Genomic DNA, 20405 nt, shown 5'->3' with positions numbered 1-20405 from the left:
TTAAATTCACTGAATGAGGTTATGAACAGTATTAGAAATATCCAGATTTTTAAATCTATATTAATAGTGCATATATTCAATTGTTATGTCCACTGTTCCTGAGTTTCCCTAGTTTGCTTCATATCATGCCTTACCTAGTTTAATGAATTTCATGCTTTAATATATCTACTCTTCTTTACATGCACAAAGAGAAATAGGTGTCATGTACATGAAAAAGTCTGTAAAAGTGAGTAGTAATAGCACACGCACGCATGTAGTAAAGACAGGTTTGGTATTATTTTCAAGTTTATAGAATGAAACTATCTTTTTAGATTAGTAAGATTCCAATGATTAGGAATCTTTGAAATATTCCAGGTCCTTGCACCAATTAACACCCCCAAAAAATAGCTACTAAAAGAATAAAGAGATTGTTCTTCACCAGCCCTTGGTTGAGCAGCCATAACTGAATACTTCTAAATTCTTTGTTTAACCCATGTTCTGACCTCAAGAATAACACTGATATCTACATCTATAGCTTCTTTCAAAAAAAAAAAAAAAGCCATCATCCAATTTAGATATTAACTATTTTTAGGCTAAGACTTGAAAAAGATTGCCTTGGCTACCAGATTTCTCCCCTAATACTATTAGCTATCTAATGGACTTATCCCAAAAGCATAAGGATGTAAATAGCAATTATATACAAATGTTGAGAAATGTCTACAGGTCAGCAAGCCATCATTTTTAATACAATTTCTAGCTGGTAAGCAAATAAGATATGACAAATAACAGCAAAAGAGATACCAGTTGACTATATTCTTCAGGTGAATAAATTCACTTAGTCTCCTCTTATAATCATGGGCAACTATACATCTCATGAAATCAATTCACTCATTATTCTAAGTTGTAAATGTTCTTTTAAGTTCCACTCATAATTGAACAAAATGTTGCATATTCTGACCAGTTCACAATTTGCCATGTTCCAGATAGAACCTATACTTTTAAAACAACTTCAGATCATACCAGCCTTTTATTATTAGCTTAAATTATTGATAACTTTTTAGCAAGCTAGGTCTCCCATCCTTCATTAATGCAGCTGATTTTTAAAAATAAAATGCACATACTACATTTAGTCTTGTTAAACTTCATCTTAATTATTTTTCCCTTTTATTGTTCCATGACAAACATTTCACAAGCTAGCCGTTAACTATCCCAGCTTTTGTCATCCCTTATTTCCACAATGTCTTATTCAAGTCATTTATAGAATTGTTAGGCTCAAGTCAGAGAACAGAAACCTATAAGGACATCAGTAGAGATCCCTGTCCAGGCTCACGTCTGTTTTCAAAAGTGCATTTTAATCATTTTAATGATTCATTTTCATCATTCAGAAGTATTAATTAAGCTCCTGTTAAAGAGCTTATATGAAACACTATATGAAGAACTGGGGATTCAGCTGTTAGTGAGACAGACACTGCCTCTGACCTTATGGTGTTTACTGTGGTCTACCAGTAATTGAAATAAATGTAATAAAATTATATAGGATAAATCTTTAGCTAAATGGGCAACATGTGCAAGACATTTATAAATAAATATTCTTCAATATGGTGGTTTGACTGTACATTACTTTTATCCAGCCATATTTGGTCCTTCGTTCCACAAGGGTATCTTCTGAGACAATCTGAAGTGCTCTACTTAAACCAAGATACGTTATATCTAGAACCATGCCCAGTACACAATAGATTCTTTTTTTTTTTTTTTTTTTTTTAGGCGTTAAAGCCATTCTTCAGTAATGTAAAACTTACGCTGGTTCCTTTTAACGGAGATACTCAAAAGTTATATATGTGTATAGATATATATAAAATTATATGTGTGTGTATATATAAGTTATTTATAGTGCTGCTTACAGCTTAAGCAATTAACACACAGTAATCTGCATTAGTGCTTCTGAAACTTTATATATGAATCACTTAAGGATCTTGTTAAAATGCAAATTGTGATTCAAGAGATCTGCAGTAGAGTTTAGGATTCTGCATTTCTAACAAGTTCCAGGTGATACCAATGCAGCTGGTCAATGGAACACACTTTAAGTAGCAAGGATTGCTAGAATTCACTTTACCCCATCCTTGACAATTAGGATAGTAATATCTGTCTTGTCTGGTTCTTTTCCTAATATCCATAAGTTCTTAATGACAAATATAAATTATCTTAATGATAATTGTGATAACCCACACATGTTTATTTTTTATTTTAATACTTTGGGATAAACTTCATCTGTAGACTACCTTTCATTTGGAGTGTCTGTGTGAATCAGTCAGTTGAGCATCCAATTCCTGGTTTCAGCTTAAGTCATCATCTCAGGGTTCATAAGATCAAGCTCTATACTTAGCATGGAGCCTGCTTAGGATTCTCTCTCTCCCTTTCTCTCTGCCCCTCCCCCATTCTATCTCCCTCTCTCAGAATAAATAAACATTTAAAGAATTAAATAGACTAGCCTTCATTTATATAACTGTTTTCTTGCTGTCTTCATGTCTAAGGGTTTGGGGTCCCTTAATCTTCTTTTAACTCTTCCCAATGGAGTGACTACTCTCCTGGGAAAGAGAAAAGAGTTAGGTAAGAGTTTATTGGACTTGCTTTATGTCTGCACTTGATAAAGCTCTATCACCTAATCTAAGAGGATAAACAGAGAAGTCAAGTCACCAAGGATATGCAACAAGTTAGCCACAACTTCAGACTAAGAGCTAGGATCCTTGATTGTTTATTCTATTGGTATAGCCAGAGTTAAAGTCCTTAGTTTCCATATTTTCATCTTAACATTTAGCCCACAGTGCCTTCTCCTCTGATTCCATAAGTAGTAAGAAGAAGAATTTAATATTTCCCTTCTTTGAGTAGGGCTCAGAATGTATTTCAGTTTTGTTTTTATATAATCAAAGCAAAATAAAAAGCCTAACGAACACTTTAAGAAAGCCTAATAATCATTACCATGTCATAAAGTAACATTTTATATTACTGAATATCTTAGAGAAGAAAGAATGCAAGAAGAGGAGGAAGAAGTGGAGAATGGCTAGCAATAGTAGTTCAAAGGATGCCAACAAGATATTTAAGTATGATTTTCCATTTATGTATCTTTTGGAGACTTCTGATGATTTAAAACAGAATTATTATACCATGATTTTGCTTTATTCACATTATAACCACTTCTCTCAAAAAATACAAATTACTTAACAGACCTGTCCATTTCCAAAAAGCTCAAGGTTGAGAAAAATTGTCTTAAATCAATTTGCCACCATTTTCAGTACTGTCCCCAGCATATAGATATAAAGAATAGGAAGTAATTATAAAGGAGAAACAGTTCATGACACTCTTTGGTTTAGGGGCGCCTGGGTGGCTCAAGTCAGTTAAGCGTCTGACTCTTGGTTTCAGCTCAGATAATGATCTCACAGTTCAAGAGTTTGGGCCTGTGTTTGGCTCTGTGCTGACAGCATGGAGCCTGCTTAGGATTCTGTCTCCCTCTCTCCCTGCCCCTCCCCTGCTCTCTCTCTCTCTCAAAAATAAATAAACTTTTTTTTTAATCTTAAAAAGAAAATAACTCTTTGGTTTACACCAATGGCCAACTCTAATTAAAACTTCCAATCAGAGTCCTAGGAAACCAAACACTTGGAATAAGAATAGGGGCAGCCCACTGTCAATCTAATTCCCTGGGTTTCCCTCTACACACTTTTAGGTCCCATACCTATTTTCCTTCTAAGTACCTCAGGCACTTTTTTAGCCTAGTAAGTTCCTTTCTCAGTTTCCAGTAATGTGGGGTTATATTCTGGTTTTATCCTGCCCAGTTAACATCAATGTAACTAGTGGCAGATGGAAAGCAACTAGATCTCGTGTAGCTTCTTTTTCAGAAGAGCACTCAGCTGAAAGCTAGGAGCCTTCTGTTCTCTCAGTTGTGCCAGTGATCAGCTATATGATCTTTGGTAAATATTCAAGATATAGTTCATCTCAAAGGATTGTCATCAGGAGCAAGCAAGATGATATACAAGTGGCAATGACTATGGGAGACAGCTGGTATAACATGAAGGTATGGATAGGAAAGACCTGCATCCCAGCCCCACTCTGCCATTAAATATCTGCATTATCTTGGGCAACCCCTTTGTTTCTCTTTCCTCATGTACAGTGGGAATAACTAGTCCATCATGCCTGTCTCAGATGGGTTCTTTTGAAGACTAAATATAACAGAATTATAAAGCACCTGACATAAAACAGGCTGTCAATAAATGATTATTACTTAAAAGCACTTTACAAAGTATTAAAATTCTTCACAAAAGATATAAATTTAAACTATAGAGCAAAGATCTCCACATATACCAACATTCTATTCTCCCCTGCCTACATTTGATTCCTCTTTTTTTCTCCTATGGTGTTTAAGGTGGAACTATTTGGTAGACTATATAAAGCTGATTTTCATAGTGTACATTTCAAATAATTATGAACTTTTACTTGGAGGCTAAAAATTCATCACCACAAACCAAACACCTACAGAGGTGTTTCGGAAGTGAATTTAAAAGGAAAGTTCCAACATTAAAATTTGTAGTTTATATAAAATCTTTTAAATGGAGTTACACTGGCTTACATAAATTTATGGTATTGACCTATTTTATATTTGTGTGCTTATGGAAATGGAAAAGGTTTTTAGCATGAAACCATCATCATAAAACCAAAAAAGGAAGGAAGGGAGGGAGGGAGGGAGGGAGGGAGGGAGGGAGGAAGGAAGGAGGGAGGGAAGGAAGGGAGGACATATATATTTGTGTTGAAAGTAAATCCAAGAAATCACAAATAGCCTTAACATTACCATCCAGGAAAGTCTGTTCAAGATAATCAATGATCTGAGTGGCCTCACAAATAATGTTTTCCCCGTGGATAAGGACAGGCACTTCTCCAGTTGAGTTCAAACGCATAAACCAAGGCTCATTGTGCTCACTCAGGGGCAGACTTACATCATGTTCCTCGCACTTCAATGCCTTTTCAGCAATTACCAATCGCACCTGAAAGAGTTCACACTGGTTACTACAACACACGTAGGCTTTGAATTAAATGACATCCTGGATACCATTAAGCAGACTTTCTGTGCTTCCCTTCGTTATTAATATTCTCCACATTCTTTTTAACTATTCCTAGTCTAGGAATTAACAAGTGAGATATATTCTAGCATCTTACTCATATAAATTAGGATAATAAAATAAGGAATGAAAATAATTCTGGCTATATTTATTCCACAGTGACTCTCCATCACCACTACTATCTTTGCGTCCTAAACCTAATTATGTGTCCTCCCCAGACAAGAATCTGATATATAGATGTGCTAGGCCTTGTTGACGAGAGCGAATGCGTACCAGAAAGAGTAAAAGAAGGAACTGTAAATTATGCATGTGGTTGCATGAAGGAACTTCCCTCTGCCTCACTCCCCTAAGCCCAGGGGACAAGGCCTCCTGCCCGAATACCTAAAGTGATGCTTTTTTTTTTTTTTTTTTTTTGGTCGCATCTCATGTGTGGCAAAGCCTGAGTCATACCCTTTCCATCCCAGACTGATCATCCGTGCTCGCTCGCAGCGCGCATCCCTGCCCTCAGGGAGCGCCTGCCCGGATTAGGGCTTTAGAGGCCTACTTGCAGATGCGCTGAAGTACCCGAGACAGCCCTGAGGGAGCTGTCCCGGTGCTGAAACCCGAGCCGCGCCGCCCGCCCCAGCAGAGGCCTGTAATTACCTTTTGAGAGCTGAAAGAATGTGTCCAGTGGTACAGAATGAGCCTAACCTCCGCGTCCGACTTGCCTTCCGCCATCAAGGGCGCGCCCCCTCTCTGCTCGTCCTGCTTCCGAGCCATTTTGGGGTGCGCGAGTACAGTAGGGCCTTGCCCGTCGGCCCTTTATTTCTCCCACCCACACTGCCCCGCAAAGCGTCGTTAGTTTTTCCGAGTTGCCGCCCGGATCCGGGAAAGATGGGTTCGCGCGGACGAACAGACCACTGGGAAGTGTAGTTTCACCGGCAAGAAAGCTGCAGCGCCGCGTCTGCCGAGATGCGGGCGTGTCTGCGCGCCTGGAAGTCTCTGGCGTGTGGAAGACACATGAAAGGCGCAAGTGGATGTGTTTGGGGAAATAATCTAAAATTAGAGTCCCTGAATACTAAAGTTAGTAATGAATAATGTTGACTGCAAATTACTCATTGGTTTGGTAGGGTGGAGTAGAGGTTGCTCACGTATAAAAGCAGCAACTTCCTAGGATACTTAGGTTTCCTCTTGGAGGGTTTGTGCCCCAAGCGGAAAGGAAGCTCTGGTTGACAAAACAGGGTGAAGATCCTGAGTTTTCATTAGAAGATGCTCTTATGGAGTCATGCAAAGGAATAATAATAAATGATAATAGATCTCATAACCAACGACGACTTAAAACAGCCTAGTTGTTAAACACAGAATTTTTAAAGCAGAACTACCCCGGTTCATGTACTGGTTTTTGAAGTGGAGGTGATAATTCTCTTTAACCCATAAGGTTCTCCTGACAAATAGGTAAATACAATGTTAAACCCTCAAAATAGCCTGACATGATGTAGACAATAATATTCACAAGTTCGGTTGCTTTATAATATCCTCTTCATAGCCAGAGTGAAACCATAATTTTATACTAGTTATTATTGTAGATCTCTTAAAATTTGGCATAATATTAAATTAATAAAAATTCTCTATTAGCCAATGTGTTAATATGACCATAAAATGAATGTTTGTATAACTCATTCAGTAAATCCTTACTGAACACCTACTACATTCCAAGCAATGCAGTAGGCTCTGAGAATACAAAGACCCGGCACTCAAGAAATGTCTGGTGGCAGAGACAACAATATCAATAGACAACACAATAGAGATGAGAACTGTCAGCCTTAGAATGAACACAAGGTTCTATAAGAAAAGAGAGGCAAGTATGCAACTCAGGTCAAAAAGGAAAGACAAAATCTCATGAGGTCTTTCCTCCCCTTTACAACACTTCACTGTTCTCTATAATTCTTTTATAATTTTTAAAGATTTTAAAATGTCTTTTTATGGATATAAGCTATGGGTTAATAAATTAATATGTTAATTCAATATGCAAAATGACCCTTACCAAACTTGTTTGTTTTTTTTTTTTTTTTTAATCAGTTCACTCTTTATAGTAGAAGAGGGAAAAGTAAGACTTTGAAATGAGACAGAGTGAGGTTTAAATTCTGGCTCCACCCCTAACTTGACCTCTCCTGAGACTTCACTTTGTCATGTGTAAAATATGGATATATAAAAATATATGGCTGCTGTGGGAATTTAGTAAGAGAATGTATATAAAACACTTAGGATATTGCCTGGAATATAGCGGTTGATGAAAGTATATGTGGAAACCTCCTCCGTGAGATTAAGAGGATATGATATACTTTCAAAATTTTTACAACTACCTATATAATCCTCCATTTCCGTTCCTCTTCAGAAAAAACTTCCTTTTAAATTCTTCAACTTCAGTTTCCAACAAATACTATACAGTTACCTTTCTTTAATTCACTCGCCTCACTATCTGAATAGAATCAACACTCTTGGCAGTTCTTTTGTCACTTGCTGCTGAAAGCATTCTCACAATAAATCTCAGGTCTGTCAAACACTGAGTACTTTCTCTATCATATCTTCCACAAAGCCATATAGCAAACACTGAAGGAACTGATCCATTACTGTGTGGGTGTTTAATGTTAAGTATTCATAGATGTCTTTGGGAGTACAAATGTATACATAGCTTCTGAAAGGAAATTCATACATATGCATCAGAAACCTTGAAAATGGGCATAACTTCTAACCTAGCTATTCTTCTATTTTCAGTTTAACTAAGGAAGTAACTTTTAGCAAATCCCAGCAGATGGCCCTAAAATTCTACTTTCTCTTTCGTCAGTGGTAATAGAAATTTTAGCTAAGCACATACCTGCTGAGAATAAAGACTGCATGTCCCAGGTTCCATCGCACCTAAATGTGACTTTATGACTACATTCTAATAAATGGGATGTAATGGACATCCCATAGGGCAAGTTATAGGAAGTTTTCTTAAGAAAACTGTTAGTCCTGTGCCTCTTCTTCTTTATACCATCCTGCTTCTGGGAGGGTGAAAGCTGATTTGGACCATAAGGGGTGGGGCCACATCCCAGGGATGACCAAAGCCATGAGCTGCAGGGTAATTGAGCCCCTAAGGACCTGGGAGCAGAACCAACCACCACACCAATCTCAGTCTGCAAACCTCCAATTATTAGCTAAGCCATTGTAATTTTTTGTGATTACCAGGTGCTATTGCCTTAACCCATCCTCACGAATATATCAATCTTGTAAAATACAGATGGCTTTTATGTCTTTATGCTTCTACATATAGTAATTTTTCTATAAACAGATATGTGTTGCTTTTACCTCTTAAAGATGTGAACATTAAAACAACATCATTAAGTAAACAAGATAAGGAAACATGGTGGTGTTTGGGGGGTTTGTTCTGTTTTAATCATGCTAGGGGTAGGAAAAAAACTGACATCTTTTCTCATTGATCCATAATTCCTGTTATTTTCCATCCCACTAAAATCCACTTGTAGGTTATATGAAAAATTTATTATCCATTCACTTGTTTATTCAGAGATTTGACTAAATTGTGTATATATTCTGTAGCTGTGTGTCCATAATAATAGATCGTGGGTTCCTGGAGAACAGCAGCCAGATAAAGGTCAATTTATCTCTTCAATATGCATTATTGATCTTGTCCCAGGAACAGTGCTAGATACAGAAGACAAGGAGTTCAAACTCATAGTCACTGGGAACTCAAGTGTGAGGAAGAGAAATGAGATTTCAACATATGTGGTAATTGCTTTGATATTTAGGAGATTATGGTAGGAATACAGACAAGGCACCTCATACAGATGGTCTTCCCAGAAGAGGTGATGATCTTTACTGTAACTAGTACCATAGTAGTGCAATTACCAGTATATCCATTGTTATGCCGCCTCTGGCTCATACAGGCTCTTGAGAGCTGATGGTTACATTTTCAGGAATTTCACAAGCTGGATGTTCAACCCAGCCATTACTAAAAATTATGTAAAATTGAACTGCATTTAAACGAATGATTTTTAAAATAAAGCTAACAAGAACTCAAAACTCCTATTTTGTTAATTATTACTTATACTCTTGAGTTTATTTATGTCTCTTATATCTGTGATGGAAATCATATATAAGGGTGTGCTACAATGCATCCCTTCCTAACTCCCTGTTCAGGGATGTCATGTTAGTAACTTGAAATTAGTCATGGTAGGGGTATTGACACTACAGAAATCAGCAAGTAGTATATATAATATGTTTGGTTTTTTTTTTTTTTTCAAGAAAGTTGGTTTTTAAATATTTACCAGCACACCACTGAATGCACATATTTAATATTTAATAAACTGTCTTGATGATCAGGAGAACTCTAAGTATATTTGTGAATGCATACATTTGTATATTAATTTGTACTTGGTACCTTTCCCAACCGGCTTTAGTTCTGCTTCCTTCTCCACTTCTCAGACAACCACTCCCTACTTCCTTTTCATTCCTGTCACTGTGTTTAGGGAATAAGTAGATATGCATGCATCTATCAGCCCACTTTCAAACAATGAGCACTTTCTCTAGCACATCTTCCCAGCAGCACAGCCATGAAACACAGTAAACACTGAGTGAATTGAATACTGCATTGGTGTTTAATACTAATAATACCTTCTAAACAAAAGGCATAATGTAGAATTTTTTTGCATTAAAGATCACAGACCACTTTCTTACAGTTTCATTTGATCCCCATCATAGCCTGTAAGGCAGCTACCGCCCCTAATTTATAATTGAGGAAATAAGGTTTAGCGACTGAGAGACTAGTCCAAAATCCTATAGTAAGTGAAAGAACTATAACTCAAATGTGACTTTTCTGACTACTCATCAAGGTATTATTTTCTACTACATTATGCTAGCTTTAAGCCAAAGTTGTGGACTTTCAAGCTTTACACAGCCTGTGATAGACTTTGAGGAAAATACAGTCACCTTCTTGAAGATTAGCCCCACAGTTATACATACTTCTATTAAAGCATAAACTGTCATGTTAAATTACTGTTTACATATCTTCTGTGTTGCATTCTGAGCCTTGGTATCCCTAGGAACCCTAAATAGTGCTTGGTACATAAAAAAATGCTCCAAACTGCTTTTTTAAAATTTATTAAATATTCATTTACTTATCTTGAGAGAAAGAGCTAGGGAGGGGCAGACAGAGGGGGAGATAGCATCTCAAGCAGGCTCCACCCTGTCACAGCAGAGCCTTAGGCGGGCTCCGTCTCACGAATCACAAGACATAACTTGAGCCAAAATCAAGGGAGACGCTAAACCAACTGAGCCACCCAAGTGCCCCATCCAAACTGTTTTTTAATTAATAGAAAAAAAATATTAGCTAGCCATCACCGCCACCACGAGCAGCAAATAATGACAACAAAAAATAATAATAATAAATTGTAGCATGTTTGGTTTACTGCTCTAGAAATTCTGTGTAAAGCTAATTTTATTTGAAAGAATTTGATATTTACAAATCTGGACTGTGGATCCTGACTCTGAACTCTGACTCTGAACTCATGACTCTAAAGTGAACTGCCTTTTATATTAATATGTACTGAAGTTCTTTATTCATTTAAATATTTTAAAGAATGAAGTGAAAATGAATTTGATTGTTAGAAATAATAGATCACATAACCTCTCCGTGCCTGAGTCACCTGACCTATACAATTACAATAAAAATCCTCCAGATATTCTGGCTATGCAGATATAACCAGTTTGGGAAAAGTCCTTGTGCTAGACAGTTATAATATGTCCCTTTGGTGTCCTCTGCTTCAATCAAGTCTTGATTTATCATAAAGAACTGTCATGAAGGAATGATGTATATATTTATAAAAGTTACTATTATTCAAGGTCCTACCAGTCATCTATTTTGGCAGGTATTAGGTAATATACGTCTATGTGTGTGTATATATATATAATATATATTATTTTAACGTATATCAACTAAGCCAGAGATCTTGAAACCTTTTGACAAATTGTTAATACTCTAGGTTTCTGTTTTTTAAAGTACTTTTATGAATGACCACAAGAGGTCTCTATTTTTTTAAGAATAGTCTTTCTTTTCTTTTCTTTTTTTTTTTTTTTTTGCTTTGCAAATTAGAAAACAGAAATGGTGGTATTCCCAGGAGAGTACATTTAACTAATTAAGCTATCTCATTCAAAATCAAATTTTCCAAAATCAGAAGAAAATCTTTTACTCATATGTAGAAAAACAGCATTGTCTCCACTTCCTCCTGATAATAGCAACCTTAATACTAAGTACCCAGAAGCTACTTCCCCTGCTCTGCTTTGACCCATGCCAGTTATCTGACCCATGTGAATTGCATAGAATTTGTAACTGGTGTGAGCATAAGAAAAAAGGAGGGGAAGTCCTTATTTAGAAATTATTTTTGAGATTTTTTTTTTTTTCAAACGTGAATAAATCCTGTTGTCTAACATTCTCAAGCATCTGCAGGACTCAAGGTATTATCTAATTGAATGGGCTAAGAGATGGCTCATGGAGTACATTGATTTGGTAAAAGAATGGCAATAATTCTGGCTAGTTGACCAGAGCTCTAATCAATGTGACTCCTGTACTTGATTTATCATAGTGGTTCTCAAAGTGTGAACCCCTGACAGACAGATCAACCTCACTTGGCAACTTGCTACACATTCTACTGAATCAGAAACTCTAGAGCAACTGGTGTTTTAAAAAGCCCTCCAGGTTTCTCTGATGCTGGTAGGGTTTAAGAACTACCAATTCAGTATAAAATTGATGAACGGTTCCAATTCTCTATCCCTGCTTTGCCCCATCTGTAAAATTTATAAAGAACAGGGTATGGAAGTCAAAAGCCTGACTTATAGTATCTGGGGAAAAAGGCAAATAATTTGAAACTACTTCCACAAAACAGTCTGGTAAAACCATGGTGCCAAGTTACCAGTTATAGTTTATAGGCCCAAGATGCCAAGACACCTCCACCTTCCTCTCAAAAAGATGCAGATTACCTCCTGCAGGCTTCTGAGCAAAAGTCCCAATGACCTTAGAATAGCCCAAACTTGCTTCTGAAACTCTAAAATGTTGCCTCTGGTCTTTCTTGCATCCCAGAGCAAATAATCATATTCAATACCAAGTGCAACTTATTAATTCAGGAGGCTCTAGCTGTGAGGTTACTGTAGACTTATAATAATTTGATTAATTTTCTAGTCCCTTAAAGAATGGCTACTAATGTTAATGCACTAAGTTCTTTATTTTTGAGTAGAGAACTCACTTTGAGCCATATTTCTGGTGGAAAAAATTGACATATCTGTTTACTCTCTCATCTATCTCATCTATCTCTGTGATGAATGGTATACACTTCAGAATAAACACATGAATATGGACTAATATATACTTTGAAGAAAGATGTATTTGTCTTACATGGTTGCTAATATTTTTTGGAGTGTTTACTGTGTGCCAGGAACTGTTTCAAGCACTTATGTGTAGATTGTATTTAACACTTGCAAAATCCCTTAAGACAGGGAGAAATATCATCCCCATTTTATAGATGAGGATATTGAGACATAGACAGGTCACAAAATTTCCCAAACCCACACTATTAACCCCAGAAGTCTGGTCTAGAGATCATGTTCATGCCACTACAAGATGCAGCCTCAGTATATGAGGGACAACCATAGCGTCATCAGCTCTGATTTCTCTAGCCTCATAGGCAAATATTACCTACTCCTTCAGTCACCAACTGTTTTAGCTCAGGAATTTTTTGTCCAGGATTGTTTAGAGTTCATAGAAAACAATGGGGAATAACAGGACGGAAAAACTATGCTCTTAAAACTAAACACTTATTACAAATTTCTACCAACACTCCTCTAATAGTATCTAGTATCTTTCAAAAGTTTACAAAGTGCCTTAAAAACAGTATTCATTTGATTTTCCCAACAATCCCCCTTTTAAAGATAAAGAATCAGCACTGAGATATGACGTATACCACCTCACTGATCATTGGTAGAGCAGGAACTAAAGGCTTCCAGCTCTAAATCCTATGCACATCCTATGCCACCCCACATCTTCCAAGAGGCTCCCCACTTGCCTCAGCCAAGATACAGGCCAACCCAAGAGCCTTCCATTGCTTATTACATCACAGTCTGACTTCGGTCCGTTTCTTGACTGTCCAATGAAGGATTTGGACACAGCGATCCCATATCTATCATGGGATCCTCTCATTGTATGGGTGTGGTGCCTGCAGTTATACTTCATTGTGTAACTTGTCCACTTTAATTTAGTGCCACCCCCCACTGCAGACCACAGCATAGCAGTTGAGAGCTCGGACTCTAAAGTCAGAGCAGGAAACAAATCCTTGCTCCACCGCTCACCAGCTATGTGATCATGGGCATAGCTTCCTCACTTATAAACCAGGAAAAACAATCATACCACTTTCATTGGGATAGACTGAGGATTGTGACTTATAAAATGTTAAGTATTTAACACAATTTTTTGCATAGGATATGTAAGAATTAGAATAGTGATAGGATGGTAAAAGTAACCGGTATTTTTTTTAACACGCTGGGTAAATGTTACCTCTCCAGTCAGAGGAGTTTCGCTGCCACATTGGCTGAAACTTGGAACTTCATTTTTGGCAATTCTCTCTAATAATTTCATGTAAATTTTAGCTATTTACACTTCACAAATACATATTAAAACATCAGCATTAGGTGGAAATTAAATATTTCCAATGAAAGAAATAACAATAAAATACTTAGGTACTACGCATAGATCTACACAAGTTCATTTCTAGACTTGATGCTAGCCACTGGAGTAGATCACTAGAAGAACATTTTGATGATTGTATTAATCATATTAGGCAAACATCAATTATAATATGAAGGTAAGAGAGGTCAAGGAGAAAAAAAGGAGTTGCTTCCCAGTGTGCTTAACTAGTATTTGGATAATATCACTAACGTTTCTTTCATTAATGACAATAATAAAAAGGTCTATTTATAAATGTTTGTAGCTCTAAAAGCCTCTAGGATACTTAGACACAGTCTTAGAAAAAGCATATTCCCTACAAGATACTTACAGCTTGGCTCTGAAATTACAGCTTTGTATTAGTTATCTTTCCTAAAGTTAAGAGTTTTCTTACCAATTTACAATGTGCTTGTGTACTGTTCACCCTTTCACGGCAGAATGCCATTCTCTCAGTGGAAAGTGACTTTTTCTCCCCATTTCCCAATAAGTGCCTCAGGTAGCCTTCCCAAACACCTTATCACTCTCTTTTTATGTTTAAAGGAATCTTTCCAGGGATGTAAGATCATTCAGCGCTTATCTTTGTAATTCAAATTAGAATATTCAATAATACGTTGGAATTTATTTTTCCAATACCCTTGCTTTTGTGTTCTTTCAGTCACGAAATAATAAGTGGAGAAGTTAATTTATGCCTACACTGTCTCTGGCCACATGAGAAAAATGGCATAAAAACTCAGAGACAAGCTTTAAAGAAAGAAAATGCTAATGTTGCAAGGATTGCTCTAAGTAAGATTTTGCTTAAAAAAAAAAAAAAAAAAGATTTTGCTTTGTTAATGTATAAATAGGACAAGATAAGGTTCTGGGCAGCAGCGTATCCTGGGCACCAAATAGTCGTCTATGTTCCTTTGGCACCAACTCCAACACAATGGAATGACTTTCTTCTTAACCACCCAATGTCACCAGGGATGCTGGGAGAACAAACATAAGAGCTAATGCTACAGAAACGACTTCATTTATCTTGTTGATCTTAACAAGATCCTAAAGAAGCATAAGATAATAGTGACAATAGAGTAAAGTGCGGAATCTTACATGGAGATAGCAAAATCTAAAGCAGCATTTGCTTTAATTTTTTCATGCCTTTTTTTTCAGATAAAAGCAATATTCTGGTTCATAGAGAAAAGATTAATTTAAATCCTAAGCATATAACTGAGACGAATGACAGCATGGAATTGAATCTGTACTTGTTAAAGCTGCATGAGAGAAATGGGTGACGTGACCACAACGAACCTGCTTACAACAACTCCCTAAGTGACATTGGGGACTGGTTGGGGAGACCACTGAGCCTCACAGAGAAAAGGAGCTTGGCTTTAGAAGGAATTACATCCTTTTAGGGCATGGCAGTTCAACAGAAAGAAAAAAAAAAACTGGTCAAATTCAGGTGATACTTTGGGTTCCAAAAAGATGCATATGTCAACTTTTCAGCCTAAAAGACTAGTGTTACATGCAAGTTCTGCAAACGTAAAAGCCCAGTTTTGCCAATTCCAAGTGGCAAAACGATATGAAGATGGTAAGATCACAAGCACTCAGAGAAATAGCCATACAGTATGTGACGCTGAAATACACACGAAGTGGGACAGAGGAAGATGAAGCGCCACGAGTCCCAGAAATGTCTAGAGCCCAGAAACTTGGTCTGGAGAGGAGACTTGAGTAGCTTTAGAGGGAGGGAGACGCCCCTTCCTCCCAGACTTTCCCAGAGCAAAGGTGCTGATTCCGTACAATGAAGTAGCTGAAATCCGATGGGCCCTCCTCAAATAACCGATGACCAACAAGAGCCCTCTTTTTCCTCGTTACACAGGTGCCTTGATGGCTGTGGCAGCTGCAGATAACAGCAAGTTCTCAGGCAGACGTGCAAGGAAGTTCACGGCTCAGCTCTCAAGAGCCCTGAGCCAGCTGTCCTAAAAGCTGATTTAGAACTTAGTCCCCTGGGGCCAGAAGGCTGCAGGGCCCCGTCTAGCTCTGTGGTGGGTTCTGTGCCCTCTCATGTCGTGTGCTAAATCACAGCTCCAAAATCAAGCCTCTCAGTCGGCATCAGCTTTTGTACATGTCTCCTCCCAACTCCTGAGCCAGCCCCCCATCGCCAGTAGGCCTGCTTGGTGCTGCAAATGTGATCCTGTCTGTCGTTTCGGCCTCAGCAGAAGAGCGACATGACCATATTTATTGCTGTTGCTATTCTGGGGCCCGGATGACGTTTTTCTCCCCTTGTGGCTGAGCACTGCCCGTTCATCTTTCACCACTCCCTCCAAGTCTGCTAAGGCTAAAACCAGGGATACAAATAGACTCTATCAGGAGGAGAGTTATAATGAGAAGTTCTTAAGTATTCCCAGTCTATTTGCTTTAATGCTATGGCTTTAAAAGCTTTAAATTCTGTAGTCCTAAGTTTTACATGTGTACCGTTTGTATCCCACTGTTATCACAAACTGCTTTTGGTGGTAACTTTGCTCAGGAAAGAAAACTTTGCAAAGCCGGAGGGGGGTGGGGGGGGGCAGCGGGGATGCAGGGAAACCTGACTGATAAACACAATTTGGAAATTTGGCAAATGTTGAGTTTTCCACTGCTGTCTGTTGGGAATGTCCAAATGTTACCAGAGCACTTGAAGACCTCACTTGGTTCCATCCCTTCCCTCCTCGTTACTAAGACACTCCCCTCTTGGGACATGGAAGGGACCAAATGACAAGCCGCAGAAATTCCTATTAAGGATACAATGATAGAGGGCACAGGTGACAGCTCCTGGAAAGTAACTATATACAGATTTTCTAAATGAAGAACGTGGACACATAAATAACTAATTACCACATGCATTACCCCATGCACCAGAAGTGAGTGGCTCTGACTTTACCACTGGCCCCTAGTCATTTCCCAGTTCGTCAGGTCTTCAGCAAAGCTCATAATCCATCCACGTTAGTGCTCACCTTGGCTGATCATCTGCACTTGGCAATAACCACGTCTCTAGCTTTGCTAACAGGACTCTTTAGGTTTCACGTGCCCTGACACAAATCACATTAGTAATGGACACAGAAGCAGAAAGCGTGGGGGAAGCAGTGGGGTGCAGGGGTGACATGTGTGCCTGTGTGGGCTAGGAACCAGCCACCTGGGTTTGAAGCCCTGCTCAATCAAGGCCCCACTGGGGGACCTCTTTAAGCTTCCATTTCCTCTATAAAAATCAGGATGATAATAGTAGCCCCTCAGGGGTGGTTGTAAGAATTAAATGAGAAAACTATATGGAAACACAGGGAGATTAAAAGGCTGAGAACGGAAGCCTTGTTTTTTTCATTTTAGGGCAGAGAAATTTAACCTCACTCTAGCACATTGTGGTTCTCCTTCCGTCTGGGCCTCTTAAAATGACAATACGCAGGAGTTGTGCTCCAGATTCTGATGTTTCTGGCTGCCAGCCGGGGAAATACCTTTTCAATATCCAGGGTAGTATTTAAAGTGTACTATCAGCTGGCACTTGGATAATTTTCACCTGAACGGTCCATAAATTACAGAACAATTTAAATAGAGGCCCTTAAAACAAGGCCTGATTCTTAGTGTTAAAGTGATATAAATATATATCACATATGCAGCCTTTTGTGCCCTGATTTATGTTTTTGTCTTTACTCCCTCTTTTCAGTTGCATATTTCTGCATTCATTTCCACTGATGGTGGAATAACTAAATAAGAGACCCATTTCCACCCATTTCCTCTTAATTTTGTCCCTTTCCTGGTAATTCAGGCACCTGCCATATAATACAAGTCTCTCTGAGGTAAATACTCATTCTCCATTATCCCTCTCTCTGGTGGTGCACATGGGGGCGGGGAATGGGTCTAGTGTTCTGGTGCCTTAGTTTTCACCTGACCTCAAGAAAAGGGACATCTGATTTGACAATCGGCCTCTTGTCCTCACTGGCCTCCCTGAGGTATCTTGTCCAGGTGGATCTTTGGAACTTGAGCTCTGGCCTTGCTGCATCTGCTGGAGGGTTTATGTCCGAGGTCATGCATGGCCGGTCCCTCCAGCATGGCCAGGCGTAGTCAGCGTGTGGCGGTCTCCCCTCCCCAGCGCGGACTCAATCTTGGCTCTAACTAATCATCTGGAATTCAACCACATCTTCCATCCAGTCCCTGCCCTTGTGTCATCTACCCCGCTGCTGATGGATAGGAAGACTTGTGACAACTTCCAACAGTAAACTTTAGTTGACATTCCACATATATTAACCTGATCAATTTACTACTACATCATCTTCTGCCTTGTCAGGAAATGCACATTTTACCAGCTCTTCTTTGCATTTGGAAAATTATACAAACTGTTGAGTGCTTAGTTTTACAGAGTCCCCACTCACATTTCTTTGAAAGCCGTTCTTTATGTGCCTGAAGGCAGAGCTAAGCTTTCCCAGGACTCTTAATATTTTCTTCCCACACTCCAATGGATGGGTTTGTGTACCTGACTTGGCAAGCTAGTGCTAGAAGCCTTTTCACCCACAAGGCCAGGGAGGCAGAGACCTCTGGATTGCCTCTTTCTGATCTTGTCTTCCTTGCCGTAAACAGGGACCACGGGCACTTGTTGACGACACCCCAGTTGGTCTCTCCTTAGGCTCAAAACTTAATGATCCCTCTTGACTCCACCAAACCTTGGATTCCAAAGATCCCTTTGGAGACTGTTAAAAGAAACAATTCATCCTGTCCCCATGGCTCTGTGAAAAGGAATAGTTTCCTCTAGGAAGACTCTGGGAATAATCCACTCTCATATAGAACTGTCTTCCAAACAGAAGTCCACATGCCCGTGGGAGTTAACCCATGTATTCTAAGGGGTCTAGTAATTCCAGATTTTTCCATCTCCATGGACTGTTGCTGATCTTGTATTAACATTTAGGCTAACTTTGGCACTGAGTCTTTCTACTTTGTTTATGACTAATGAGAAGAGAGGCAGACCTAGTTGTAAATGATGCACTTCTACCAAGCAATAGTCAAATGGCCTGCCAGTACACCGTACAAAGAAAGGCTTCCTAATAGATCCCATACAGGAGTCCTTAAAGGCATCACCATGTGCTGAATCAGGAGACGCTATGTCTCTGTGGGCATGGCTATAATTTTTTAAAATGTAAGCATTAGTTTCAATTCATCAAAACATCACCTGTCACATTAAATTCAGGTTGTTAATTTCAGTATCGCTTTCAACTTATGTTGTTTCATGTTGTAAATAAACTAAGCATACAGAAGTATACTTTGTGGTTTACATATTTAAGTATACATATGCAAAGATCACACATTCAAATAAAAATAAAATTATTTAAACCACCATGGGAGGAAGATCTGGATAATTTTTTTTTTCCTTCAAAAGCTATTTGTACATCTCTCAAGATTGAAAAACACCGTTCTCTAGAAGAGGGGGGTCACATCTTGCTTCAGGGTGTGTATCAGAATGAACAAGGAGAGGCTGGCATTTAGCACTAATTTCGTATTTTTCTTTCCAGCACTACCCTTCTTCCTCTTTTTTTTTCTCTACCCTACCTCCAACTATGGCATAAGTGACAAAACAGTCATCATTTCTTACTGACCTCTTAGAATAAGATCACAAATATGCCCTCATTCCTGCCTCCCTCCCCACTATCATCTCTCACCAAGATCCTCTCCTTTGCTCAGTGAGCCTCGGCATATTTTCCCACTTGAGTTCCTTCTATGTGCCAAGTTCTGTTCTACCTCACAGTTATTTCCTCTTCAGCTGATCTCCTATGTACTTTCCAGGCTATTTCCTACTCGTTCTTCAGAGCTTAGCTTAAATGTCACTTTGTTAGAGAAGCATCTGAGCAGTATCTATTGGTATGATGGATGGCTAGATGGGTGGGGAGGCCTTTCCTGACCCTGCAATCTAAATGAAAGTATTGCTTGACATTCCTTTCCATAGCATTACTTTTTCTTCTATATTACAGCGATTTTCAATATTAACTTACTATCTATCCACACCCCCCTCAGTGGACTGTACATTACATGATTATTACATGTAATTAAATATATATTACATAATATATATATTATATAGTGTATATATAGTATATGATATATATATAACATATATATAGTAAATGAACAGAAGGAAAACCTGATGACTACATTCACAGGAGTAAAGTAACTGAAAACACTTTAATGTCTTTTAAATAATGATGACATTAACATGGGACAATCTAAAGAATGATAAATTTTGAGGAAAATGATAAATTTTGGCCTTTGAGGTGAAAAAGAACCACAAACTGAAACCACCCTTGCATACAGCCAGCCCCTGAGACTCTAATCAAAGAAAAAATATACACATTATAGCCAGTGTGAAAGTGACTATAAAGACTACAGATTTTTTTTAGTAAAATTCAGTTAGCGATTGGGCAGAATGGCTCTTAAGATATGTATGATTCAGTCTTCTCTAAACCATTTGCTCATAATAGATTTTTTTTTTCACTTAACGGATATAATTATTTTTTTTAAATCTAGAAGATGTGGTCCCAGGTTCATTTGGACACATTTTCTTCCCATGTGTTTAACCCTAAGCCCCT

At 38.3% G+C, this 20405-nt stretch overlaps 1 protein-coding gene across 5 annotated transcripts in view; it reads right to left on the bottom strand.

Annotated features, from left to right (window-relative positions):
• GDAP1 (ganglioside induced differentiation associated protein 1) overlaps window positions 1-20405 on the bottom strand; it is a 45719-nt gene that overhangs the window by 13466 nt on the left and 11848 nt on the right. For 2 of the 5 annotated variants that reach the window (XM_019453308.2, XM_019453307.2), the window contains exon 4: window positions 4817-5009. The exons of 1 other annotated variant lie outside the window; for it this stretch is intronic. In XM_019453308.2, coding sequence (XP_019308853.1) covers window positions 4817-5009 — 193 coding nt within the window. Of the gene's footprint in view, window positions 1-4816; window positions 5010-5726; window positions 5946-20405 lie in introns of those variants that run through there. 2 more of the 5 variants (XM_019453306.2, XM_053896628.1) reach the window with 2 other exon arrangements.

This window comes from Panthera pardus, unplaced genomic scaffold (assembly GCF_024362965.1).
Source record: "Panthera pardus isolate Hobbes unplaced genomic scaffold, ASM2436296v1 HiC_scaffold_7, whole genome shotgun sequence".
Lineage (NCBI taxonomy): Eukaryota > Metazoa > Chordata > Mammalia > Carnivora > Felidae > Panthera > Panthera pardus.
Note: the sequence above shows the minus strand (reverse complement) of the source record. Positions and strands in the feature narration are given on the sequence as shown.